At 37.9% G+C, this 12,777-nt stretch overlaps 1 protein-coding gene across 4 annotated transcripts in view; it reads left to right on the top strand.

Annotated features, from left to right (window-relative positions):
• The window catches only part of RHOBTB1 (Rho related BTB domain containing 1), a 50,410-nt gene that overhangs the window by 23,141 nt on the left and 14,492 nt on the right, over positions 1-12,777 (top strand). For all 4 annotated transcript variants that reach the window (XM_084526188.1, XM_084526187.1, XM_084526190.1 and 1 more), the window contains 2 exons: positions 1,900-2,101; positions 2,476-2,579. In XM_084526188.1, coding sequence (XP_084382314.1) covers positions 1,910-2,101; positions 2,476-2,579 — 296 coding nt within the window. In that variant the 5' untranslated portion in view covers positions 1,900-1,909. The remainder of the gene's footprint in view (positions 1-1,899; positions 2,102-2,475; positions 2,580-12,777) is intronic.

Here is a 12,777-nt window from a genome sequence, read left to right as displayed (position 1 = left end):
CAGCAGCTGTGGTTGAATGGCAGAAATAACTGGAAAGTCTCTGTAGTCCTTTACTGCACAAGTAGTAACCTTTCAGGATGCAGGTCACAACTCAGACGAAAGGATAAAGGCAATATCTTAATAGCTTTCTTTCCTTTTCAGCTAAAAGCTCTTGCCGACATAGCAGGTTGGTATCACAAGGCCATTAGGTTTACATGCAGTAGATATTACGCATACAAGCTTGAAACCACATTGTCTGCTCTAGAGTCACTGGGCCCACGTTGCAAACTAGGGTAGAACAGCTCTCTAACGTGTATCCTTAGCTGCTAGTCTATGCTGTGGCATTTCCTGAAGCATTCAATGCCTGTGAAAACTTAACAGTGTGACACATCAGTGGCACTCTTGCACAGCTCTCAATGTGGTCTCTAATTCCTCCCAGCCACACATAAATATCAATTGAAACAACTGTATCATAGCCATTACAGGTCTTGTTTGGCAGTCCATGCTCAAAATTTTCAATATTTGAGTAGCATTCAGTCCTAACACTGACTTTTTTTTTCCAGCTTACATCACTTAAAGTAGTGAAAGAATGCACTTAAAATTAGTGTTTGGTTCCCAACGACTAAACACATGCTTTTTCTTAAATAGTAACATAGCAACTGACACAATTAAAATGTACACCAGAACAGCTTGTATCTAATATTTTGGATAACCTGATAGTTAACATATATTCTACGTTGAAGAGCCAATAAGATATGAATACTAAAAAAGCTACTGAAACAAAAGACACTCAGTGTCTTATCTGTAGCACTTTTGTCTCAGGAAAAAAGATCATAACAGCTTCAGATGATGATTAGTGTTTGCTCAGTTTAACTGTTTTACATTTCCTTGCTGAAATAGCAGTTAGGCAAGCTTTTCTGAACAAGTTTGTGCCTTGCACTCTGCCTTTTCCCCCTCCTTGATTATATTCCCCATCAGAGACCAGATTGCTGAGGAAACTTTTTAGACATTAGAAAACCAAAATCAGATATGTTGAACTATAATCCCATGTCTCTTTATATGAAAATAACAGACTTCTGTAGAAAACATGCAAAGTTGATTTCAGTCTTTCAAATATCCCTCTGTTCTGGCTTACATTCATATCCAAGCATTGTTCAATACATTGCCAAAGAACATTTAAGTAAATAACTTTCCATCAGGCTAGTATCTTCAACAATCTAAGTCTCTCTACTTTTTCTGTATCATATTAAAAAGTTTGTCGGTATATGTGAGTGTATTTGCAAGTTCCTGCGGGGCTGTTAGGTTTCATTTGGGTTCCTGATCTTTACAAACTTCCTTGGAAAATTAAGAGCGTGTAATACATGCAGGAATTAATGGGAGTTGTGGTTTGTAGAGAACAGAGTCTCTGGAGTCATCTTACAAGCCAGTTTTATTGTGTGCATATAACTAAAACCATCTGTGTGACTTGGTCTTAGCAATATTGTTTGGAGAGCCTTAAATCAAATCCTGAATGGGCAAGATTACTGAAGGCAGGTTTGTACTAGAATCCTTCAGGTTAAAGCCACTGATGCCCAGTCTTTTCTCCTTTGTAGCATAAAAAACATTAGCAAAAGGTAGGTTTGTGCTAGTTGTCCTTGTTTCACCAAGATCTATCCTCTGGAAACAGGCTTGTGTTTACAGAAACCGAAGTGAAAATAGCATGTGAACAGCATAAACTGACTGACTGCGGTCAAAATAGCCCTGCATTTGCATAACTGTGCAGTATTTAAAGGACCAGCTAGTGTGCTTTGGTACAGTTTACTAAAGGTGTTTCCTTGAGACTTTGTCCTCTTCAAGCATCTCTGAAAAGTGGAATTAGAAGGCTCTGGTTCTAAGCAGCATTGATTTGTACAGAAAATAAGTCTAACTGTCTTGTTACAGTTCCTGATAAATGGACATTGACATGGACTACGAAAGACCAAACGTTGAAACTATCAAGTGTGTGGTGGTTGGAGATAATGCAGTGGGGAAGACTCGTCTAATTTGTGCAAGAGCATGCAATACAACCTTGACTCAGTATCAGCTGCTGGCAACTCATGTACCAACTGTCTGGGCCATTGATCAGTACCGTGTCTGCCAAGAGGTAAGGACTGCAGGTCCACAAAATATGGAGCACATGCTGTGAGCTTGTACTAATGTTTATTGGCTAGCCTTTCTTTGCCAGAATGCAGCAATGAGCTCACAAGTATTGTATGTGCAGTGTCTTCTGCAGCCGTGGTCTGATATGCAAGGAAGCTGACATCTCCCCAAATCTCTCATTCCAAAGCATTTTTTTCTTAAATTAAAGGTATCTTTAAAAGCTGTATGTGCTGCTTGTGTTTTATAAAATATAGCATTCAACAAAGACTACATGTGATAGACTCTTGATGTAGCATGCTTTTGATCTCTTTACAAGGCAAATTAGAAATGTATCTGTTTGATGGAGGAAGAGAGAACATAATGTGTATTTTGTTCTAGGTCCTTGAACGCTCACGAGATGTTGTGGATGAAGTGAGTGTTTCTCTCAGGCTGTGGGATACATTTGGGGACCACCACAAAGACAGGCGCTTTGCTTATGGAAGGTAAGTTGATCCAAACTAAACTTCAAATCATATTTGTAGTAAAATTTCAGAGCAGTAGAATTTGCAAATCTTGGTTTTTAAAAAGCAAGGACTTAAAAACAATCAAGGGTTGTCATATTCCTGCCTAGTGCAAAGAGGATTATATACTGCAAGGATTAAAAAGAGATAAATATTTTAAAAGCAGCATAGTTTTACTACACTACATTTCCTTGAAAAGCCTGCTAAGCTCTGTAAACATATGTTGTCCCATTTCAAACTTTAAGGAACATTCCCAAAATATGATTGTGGTTTTACACAAAATTGAACATCAGCACTCCCTGCCTAAGTGGTGTATGATATAATTACCCACTTATTGCTGAGCTAACAAGCAGATATGTTGGAAAACTGATGGATGGAATAGTTCTTGTATTAAAACCTGTGACATTGACTGGGCAGCTCACCTACTTAGAGCAGAGCCCATTCTATCACAGGTGAGACTCTTCTGTATTTTGTTATTTAAAGCTAACAAAAGGAAAAAAACGTTCTTCCGTAAGTATCAAGTGTTTGTTAGTGAATGGATTACACTCAAAGAGCTTTAAAGAAAAAAGAAGTAATCTGGATTATTCCAGCATGTATAACATAACTTCAGCATGGACTTCAACAAGGACGGAAAGCATGTACAGTGAGAACAGACTACCTCTGTGGGGCAGATACTTAGCTGAAGAAGATGGCTGATGGACAGGTTTTTTGGAAGTTTTTTGTGCTTGTTTTTTTTTTTTTTTTTTCCCCCATAACTGACATTTAAGCAAGGTCTTGGTCCTCACACATTTTTTCACCTTTTCAGACTTACTTTTCCGTATTCTCTCTGCTTCAGTCTCTGCAGATGACCAAGCTTCCATAGACAATTTTTTTCCAGCTGAGAATGTCCACTGTAGATTTTGTGTCCCAGCTTCACATTCAATGTTGCCGAAATGTGCTGTCTTACTGTTTTTGCTCTGTGCTACCTGACGAAATGAGGGGCTTTGGAGGTTGACATTTTTTCTTTGTCCCTCAGAATCACTGCAGAGGGTTCTGCTGGTTGAATCAGTCAGTTAAATGTTCACAGTGTAAAAGTCTGCACAGCAGTTGGTACAGACCATCCTTTGTATACAGCCCTGTGTTAGTGGTCTATTTTAAGAGTCATGAATTAGCTTGAACTTTGCATCAGAAGCTAAGGCAGCACTGCAGCAGTCCAGGGCTACAAAACCTGTACCATTTGTCAATAATCACTGTGTGTGGCTTTAAGGTAACATTGGCCTTAAAAACAGTGTTGCTCAAGTATGTGAGTAGATACTGTTTTAACATTTGGCAGCATGTGGAGCCTACTTTGATAAATACGGATGTAACTTAACATTTCCTCTAACCATTCCTCTTTGGTGTGGCCTCCTAATATTCTGCAACAGATACTGTGTCACTGAGAAGATTACTGGAGATTAAGAGAACAAAATCAGGCATGTTCTGAACTCTGATCCACCGTTTACTGACAGGACAGGAGAGGGGGGGAAACAACATGCTTAGCGCCTAATCCTGCAAAAACCAAGGGGGCTGTGCAGAACTTGAGATCTCTTGGGATTAAGCATGTGAACACAGGGATTCATTTGTGATGTTACCAGAATCGAACCTATGTAGAATCAGGTCTGTTATACCCTGGTCAACTTAAAAAGGTTGTTCTGGAAACTTAGGGTGCTGTTAGTGGTTTTTCTTCTGCAAGTCTCTTAATCTAGTATGTAACTGGAATCTCTAAAGAATTTATTTTCTAAATAGAGTTTCAGTTGTAATATTTCCTAACTGTAAGCACTGATCAGGTGGTACTTCTTTCTTTTTTTTTAAAGTTAGTTTTATTTTGAATCAGCTGTTTAGCATTTTATCTGTTTTAGCATTTCTGAACATTTTACCATTCAGTAAAAATATTGAATGTTCACATTTATGGGAATTGATTTTAAATTACCTTAGTATATTGAACTAGTCTACTCCTAGGTGAGGCAGTACAGTTAAAGATGCAGTTTATGCCAAACCACTCAAGGCTACATCTCCAAGTACCCAGGGCTTCTGATTGCCTGAAATATCATTTAATGAGATATCCTTTCAGTTTCCTTCAAAATTGTTTTATGCCTATGCTCCTTGTGCAAGGAAAGGTTTATTTCAGCCAAGACCTCTAGTTGTCTTAAACATGGTGTAACGAGAAGCAGCAGGTCACTAATTCACCTGTTGCTCATTGAAAAATATTATTCCCTATAGTTGTGCAAAACGTTTTATAAATAGATCATGCTATAGATGACAGGGTGAACAGTTAGCAGGACTTGCAGCAAAGATAAATCCTTCTTAATTCTTTATTTTTCACAGATAGAACTGTGAAAAGAGAATGATTAAAGGAATGTTTTACTGCTATTTTTTCATGTGAGAGAAAAAGAGAAACATTTTGGTGTTAATGAGAATGCAATAGTTAATGTTTGTACTGACATCCTTTAAAATGGGTGTGTGGAGTGTGAGATCCAGCTCACGTTCTGCTGTGTGGTGTTCAGTTTAATAATCATGTTCCTACAGGAGCTTTGGGAAACAGATCCTGGCAGACTAAGGGAGGGAGAGGGAGGTGGCTGGAGGGACTTGTAGAAATATTTTCTGCAGTGGTTTATAGTGTTACGGTTTTGGTTTTTTGGTTTGGTGTTGTTTTTCTTTAAACTCGAGTGTATGGTTTAGTTTTGGAGGTATCCAGTTCAGCTTAGGCACCACGTGATGTCAGTCACCTGGTGATACTCTCCTGCAGGGTTTCATTTGATGCAAAATCACTCCAAAGTGACAATAACACAAATACCATGTCTTTGTTAAGATTAGCATATTCATTTCCAGCACCTAGTCACCTCTTCATCCAGTAACAGCATAGTCTCAGAGCTATTGCACTCTGTAAGACTGCAAATGAAGTGGGAACTTTATATAAGCTGAAGTTGCTATTACGTTCCGGTGTTCCTGGGGGGCACAGAACTGTATGTTTTAAAGACATGAGAACATCTACATTTACGTTTCTGTCGGCTTGTCAGCATTCTTAAGCCTCTGTCCTCCTGTCCAATTTGGTTTTGTTTGAACAACGTGTAATTGTGTTCAAACTAATTCTAAAAGACAAATGGAAAAAAGTGGCTTGCACTTGTTTTCCTTTTGCTTCCTTTATTTTTTTCCAGGTAAACATGTTTGACTACAATTTGATTAATAAATTTCTTGATACATGCAGCTCAAGTATGTGTAAACATGAGCACAAATCTGCAAAGAGTTAATTCAGACCCAAACAAATATTTATCCTCAATACTACGAATGTGGTTTGTCAGCTAATGCAGCCAGGATGATTTATTTACTTGCGACTTAAATATGAGCTGTAGACCAAACAAAATCTGTTCATACAGCATGGGCAGAAAACAGCTTTTTCCTCGTGACTTATAAATGTGAATGAGCCTTTCTGTGAGACTGCTGACAGAGCCTCTTAAAATATGTTTAGAGTATTTTCTCTGTTGTGAATGGATTTCCTAAGCCTTATGGGTATTCTATGTACACAAAGAAACATGTGTATTTGTCTTTTTCTGTGTGATTACAATTCCCTTAACCAGTTACTTCCATGTAATTGAATCCACAAAAATATACCTTCTGACTGCTGCTGAAATGATTCCATGAGTAGGGATTTATCACCGTTATTTAAAGATTTCTGCCAATCTGTTTAAAGGTTGATTCGTTTACTTTTTCTTAAAATACAGTCATAATGGTATTTCTGTAACAGCAGGTAAATTTGATGTGAAATGGTATTTGCCTTCAGGAAATACAGCAAGATTAGGACAAGGTGGGTGTCTTTGCAGAGTTACCGGGCCTTTAGATAGGTCAGCGTCCCCATCACTCACTGTCTACGTTGAGAATTGAGCCAAAAGCTCCTCTCCTTTCTTCAGAGAAAGGCCAAGGTTTCAGGAGTGTTTTGAATAAAAGCCCACACTTCTGCAGGACTTCTTGTCATGAGAATCCTTGTTCTTATATTACAATAATTCTCTTTCCACATACCTTACGAGCCGTTTACTGACATGGATTGGAGGGGAGCATCAGAGATGTGTCTCTGCAGCAGTAGCACTTAACAGACACAAGAGTCTCTTGCTTTGTTGACAAAGGGTCAGCTGGTGGGGAATCCACTTGCTTTCAGATCTGTGTGTTTGCCCTTGCTGATTCCTTTTGCTACCACAAAAACAAAAATAGTGTGCAGTATCTTCAATCATCTTCCAATACAAAAATATTGTGAGCCTTCTCTACTTTGCAGTGGTTTATAGGCTATTCAGGTTCTTCACCAAGCAGTTTTGAAGAAATGTAAAGAACATTTTTGATATTTGATATGAAATGTTTTTTCTTTTGTGTTTGATTCCGATCAGCCCCGAGAAAGACTAGAATAAGCAGAGAGGTTCATAGACAGATTGCATCCTCAAGAGATTTTGTTTTGATAGGGAGTGTGCATGTACTATTTTTTTCTTCTTTCATTTTGTACACTGACGTTTGAGGCTTTCCCACTCAGTCAGTGGGAAAGTATACACTTCATGTACCTAAAGCAGTAAAATCAAAGCAGATCTACTATGTCTTCTCTGCATCCCATCCTAGTTCCATATTGTAAGTAGAAAGAGGTTGGAATTGCTGTTAGGAATCCTTCTTTAAAAAGGCAATTATGTGCCAAATGAATGTTAATGGGTCTGAGACTCAGTTTAACAGATATGTATCTAGAATAAAGAGAGAGCTGTAGTACTTCAAGCCTTCCTTGAGTGAAAGTATTTATCAACTATTATTTACTCTATTTCATAATTTTCCATGTTTCCTTTGCTCTCACAAATCACTGTCTGGGGGAGGCAATGGGAAGAGGACATGGGCTTTATCCTGAGTACTGCAAGGAAAAACCAGAACCTCTCAGAAATGCTAAACCTGGGAAATGACTTTCTGTAGAAATCTTTATCTCAGTGAATTATTTCTTGTGTGTGTGCTAGGTAGAGTTCTAGAGCTGTTTTCTACACCAAGGCTCTCAGGATCTCAGACTGGATTTCTTCATAAATGTATCAGAATATGCACAAAAAGGTGTCGTTTGCACAAAAAGATATGTGTTTTAAACTCAATTCACTTATCAATAGCTTGTTGACATCAACTTGCCAGTGGAAGCTTCCTGACAACAGTTGTTGCTGGGTTTTGTGTGTTTGTTGTTGTTTTTTAACGTACTTTTGAAAAAGTAATTAATAATATGCTGGTTTGGGGGATAGCCCAAGAAAAGCAAAAATAACGGTATTCCATATTTTTTCCCCAGATTAACAGATGCTGCTAAATATGTCTTTATTTATGTTCAATTTTCATGTATTCAATGACTTCAGAAGTCACTCTCATACTGGATGCAAACCAAAACCCATCATTCTCTCCTCTTCTGTAGGATTTTTGCCTCCCTCTTCGTCTTGTTCCTATTGTTGTCTTTCATTAGCACTTAAAAGGAATCATGCTTTTAATTAACTTTAGGATCTTGGTTTGAATCTTCCTTTTTCTGTTTGTTTTCCATCCTCACGTTCATCCCCTCCCTTTAAACATTTCTTCTTCTACTGAATACCATAGATTTAGATGACACATTAGCTAAATCTCTTTTACCTCTTTTAAGCTGTGTTTTTTATTGGAACATTAGTTCCTGGTATTTTTTAAGAGGATGGGATGGGAGTTAAGAAGGGGTTCATTTGTTTCCTTTATTTTTCTGCAGTATCTTGGATGAAAGTTGATTGGTTCTCTGTAATTCTCAGATGTAAGCTGCTTCTGTACAATAACAGAAAATAAGCTTGCAACATCCACCTTTCTCCGTGTGTCTGTTTTGTCCATTGTTTTGTGAATTATTTTATCTTTCATCTGAAGGCAGCAGTCAGCTGACAAAAACATTCTTAGCTAAATCATTATCAGTCCCTTTTTATGGTATGAGTTCCGGTGTCTCTCTTGTTGGCTTTTTCTTTTTCTATCCTTCTCCACTGACTTGGTGTTCAGGCTTTGTGTCTTGCTTTTATAAACCTTGATATGAAAATTTAAGAATTTCAGCTTCAGTTAACTATCTCTAGAATTCTATTTGTCTTTTTTTTTTTTTTCTTGTGTTAGGAATGAAGTAATCAAAATCTCTGTTCCTGGGGAAGGAGTGGATGTGTGTAACATATATTATGGATGTGTATGGTGCAAACATGCCAGATTCCAAGGAGAGTTTTACTGAGTTGAGGCTGGTAAAAATTGGCCCACTATCATGCTAGGGTAGCTTGCAGGCAGCCTATTTCAGCTGCAAGTTCTATTTAGCACCTTGTATTTTTGCATTTTTCATATGCATATGCTGAACCAGAGTTATAGGTAAATTTAATTCTTATAGTCAGCAATAAAATGAAGCAAATCCCCAAACTGTGTAAGCAGTCCTTTAAATTAAAAATAAAATTATTTTCTCCTTGTTATATTGTTCCACACAATTTTGTCATTCTTTTTAGCACTATTGCTGGTCAGGCATTTGGACAATAAGAATAGTTCTTACAGCTTCCTGCTGTGGAGGTTGAGGTATTTTAATGCTTCTTCATGATACAAAACTTTTTTTTTTGTCATTCTCTGTACGTGCACCACTACTTTCCCATGAGTACCTCAAAGGAAATAGGAGAGATTTTTAAATGCTTGCACTTCAGAATATGCATTGTTTGTAAGGAATGTATGGGATAGTTTTCCACTTTTGAAGCACAGTCTTGAAATATGTAATTTTCCTAAAGGTAGCTTTATCATCTTCTTATTACTGTTGTTTCTTACTAAAAATGATTTTACAGAAACTTGAGAAATAGATCTGCATGTTACTCACCACCCAATCTGAATATATTTCAGGGCATTTTGACAGTTTCGCACATTACACCCGTACTTAAGAAGCTTCACTGCAGTCGGTAAAGTATAGAACTAATTGATTCTCCTGCTCACATCCAGGGCATTGCATGGTCTTGCCCTGCCTTACCCAGATACCTTCAGTTTTTCACATGCCAGGCACCCCCTGCATTTTAGTTTTCCTATCGACTCATCTGTTTTGAGTGTGTGCACATAAGTCCTGTGTCTTCAGGTCATTTTGTTATGCTCACCAGTCACTTAACGACTTTCTTCTCATTTCATGTGATGGCTGCAACTGCATTTACTAAAAACTGAGTCCACTTAAAACATGTTATCAGCCTTGCTTATAGCTATCTGCACTATTTATTCATTTATTTGCAGCTCTGTGAGATGCATGCATGAAAAAATGTTGTATAACTGAGTGTATCTCGTTCTATCTCTCTCTTCAAAATGTACCTGGATCAACATGGAGATATGGCAGGATTTTGTAAATGAGATTCTGGATGTAATTGTTAGATGGTCTTCTACAGCCTGAGCCTCCTGTGTTTGTGAACTTTGCAGAAGCTGGTGTTTGAACCCAGGCTGCCCTACACAATCTTTGCTTTCAGGTGGTTGAAAGACTATGCAGGTGGACACTAGAGATAGGTTGTGTCCAATTCTGTCTGAAATAGGATGAGTTCAGCTGTGACATGGGTTTCTGAGGAATCACAGGGGAATATTATGGGAAGTGTATAAGGAAAAAATGAGGGCAGAAGAATCAAAAGCAAAACAACTTTTATTTGATAAATAAACATCTAAGGATTAGTTGTAATGGTCAAGTGAGTCTAGCAGTTTGGATGAACTTCTATCAAAGAAAAAAATCTCTAAAATTCTAAGATTCTATAAAATTCTAAGAATAGACTCCATTGCTTTGACCCCAGTTCTTATCAGAGAAAGCTGATACCTAGAAATAGGGGAAAAAAAACAAGAGGAGAAATTAACTTTTTTTTTTCCCTTCCCCATAGTCTCTTCTTAAAGTTTCATTTGAATAAGCATGTATAACAGACTTCTTGTCATACAAAATATAACTTGTCTATCCTTAAACTGATTCTGTTGGACTTGACTCTTTTTGGGTCTCATTTAAGCTCTCTAAAATAAGAAGTATACTTCTAACATAGAAAGACATGAATATAGCATAGCAATACAGTTCGACCTTTCTTCTGCCTGCTTTCCCACTCCTTGCATTTATTTCCAGATCAGACATGTCTCCTCTTCACATTCTGTATTCCTCAGCTTTATTCCTTCGCCTTTACAAAGCAAACAGTATTATTCCATGACTATATGACAAATGATACCCCGTACACGTGACCAGCAATTCTTGCGTGCAGCAGTTCTTGCCAGTATCTCGTAAATTATAAACTGGAGAGAACCTCTTCCTAAGTAATACAGCGTGTACATTTCAGAAGGCATCCTGTTTTTTGAATGAGACATAAACCCGTTAGCATATCTGCAGCCATCATTACAGTTTATAACTCTAGTTTCAGACTATGGAATGTTAAACTTTTAAGCACACTTGCCATAGAATTTATGAGATGCCATTTAATACTGCTGTTTCCGTGAAGTTCTGTCTAAAATAAAAGTATTAGGAAAGATGAAAATGGATAGCAGTTTGTCATTGAGAGATGGCTCACCAGTGTGGTGTGTAAGTTTCTCTGCAGTGCAGCTCATTATGCCAGCTCAGGAACATACAGAACATGTAAGCAGATGAGTCTTTCGAAATCTCAGTCCCAAACCAATGGAGTATGTTACAGAAAAGAGCCTCGTGTAGAAAACTAACTCTCTGCTGCTTTTAACAACTCTCTCAGAAAGGCTTGTCACACAGCTAACACACTGCCTTTTCTCCCCCACGTTAAGAGTTTCTGATCGTAGTGATTGCTGAGAAACTTCAGGTGGTTACAGTGGTTTTCTGTAGTTTGACTACTGCTGAATCTTGAGGTAGCTAAGATAAAATTGGCTTGTCTTTGTGCTGTACTGCTTGCTCTTCTGCAGTGACTTGGAGTGCTCTCTGTACATCTTACACGGTTCAGATCTCACACAGTAGGAACTCCCAAGATGGCAGTGCACCATGTACTGATTCCTGCTAGAGATGGTGTTCTCTTTTTCATTCTCTGAAGTCTAAAAGAGGTTGTTTCTTCTGTCAGAAGTTCTTCTTATCGAGGTTTGGATATATATCACTGAATGCATCGAGGTAACGCCTATGTTTGTAGACAGGTTGCATCCCAGAATGTTTATGACATGCTTTCTTTGCCTACCAAAGCATCCTACAGGTTGTTCTTAACTACATTTAGGCCAAGCTGGGCTGGCTTGAGATGCAAGTGTTTTGCATTAAGAATTGTTTCCCCAACTCTGTGGGGAGCATTTTTAATGCTCTTGTGCTTTAATGCGTGACTCCAATGCAGGAGACTGGTCAGCCAGGAGATGATAACGTGAGTGGTGATGATAATGTTGATTACAGCTTAGAGAACCTGTTCCCTTTTTATCCACCTTTGAAGTCCTCCATGTCCACATTGTGCTCCCTCCTGTTTGCAGCCCCAGTGAGTAGAAAGAAACTCATTCTCTTGCACTGGTGGTGCAGAGCATTGCACTGTTGGCTGGTCCCACAATGGAGCAAGTCATGCAGAAATTACGAGTTTGGTGGTATGCTTAGATGTTTCAAATAAGAATAGATGACTCATAGTTTCTTCTGATAAGCCTATGGAAAGCAGAATTTAAAAATAAATCAGTTATGTATTTCTAACACAAACAACTGAATCTACAAAACAATGCGTTGGATATCCAAGCTACTGTTTCTCTTTGCTGGTGGTTTGTGTTTGTGTTTTTGTTTTTTTTTTTGTGTGTAATACTTACCTTTGTTTCTTCTGGTATTTCAGTATCAAACATCAGCATATGCCTTAAGTATAACCACGTGCTTCTACTGCATTTGACAAAAGTGCATGCAAGGAGTGTCTTCTGTGTTGCTCATCTCGGTTGGTGCTCTAGGAGGAATGTGCTGGAGAAGTGTTCCTAGAACACTTCTAGGTTTTCAAGTCGGTGGAAATCTTTCTTGAATCATTCCTGAATTTTATTGGGAATTGGTTATGAAATTTCTTTTTTGAAAAAAAGTAGCTTGCATTTTTTTATATACTGCTACAGTGAGAAAGAAGAAAGTGAAAGTAAAACTCATTCATCCTTCTGTGTTGTTCAATAACCAACCACACAAAAATGGCAATAAATCAGATTTAAAAAAAAAATCCTATCCTTTTACATTCCCTGGGAATATATATTTTTTACTATTTGG

The sequence above is a fragment of the Aythya ferina genome (genome assembly GCF_964211825.1).
Source record: "Aythya ferina genome assembly, chromosome: 7".
In the NCBI taxonomy this organism is placed as follows: domain Eukaryota; kingdom Metazoa; phylum Chordata; class Aves; order Anseriformes; family Anatidae; genus Aythya; species Aythya ferina.
The sequence above is the reverse complement of the archived record's forward strand: the minus strand, read 5'-3'. Positions and strand labels throughout refer to the sequence as shown.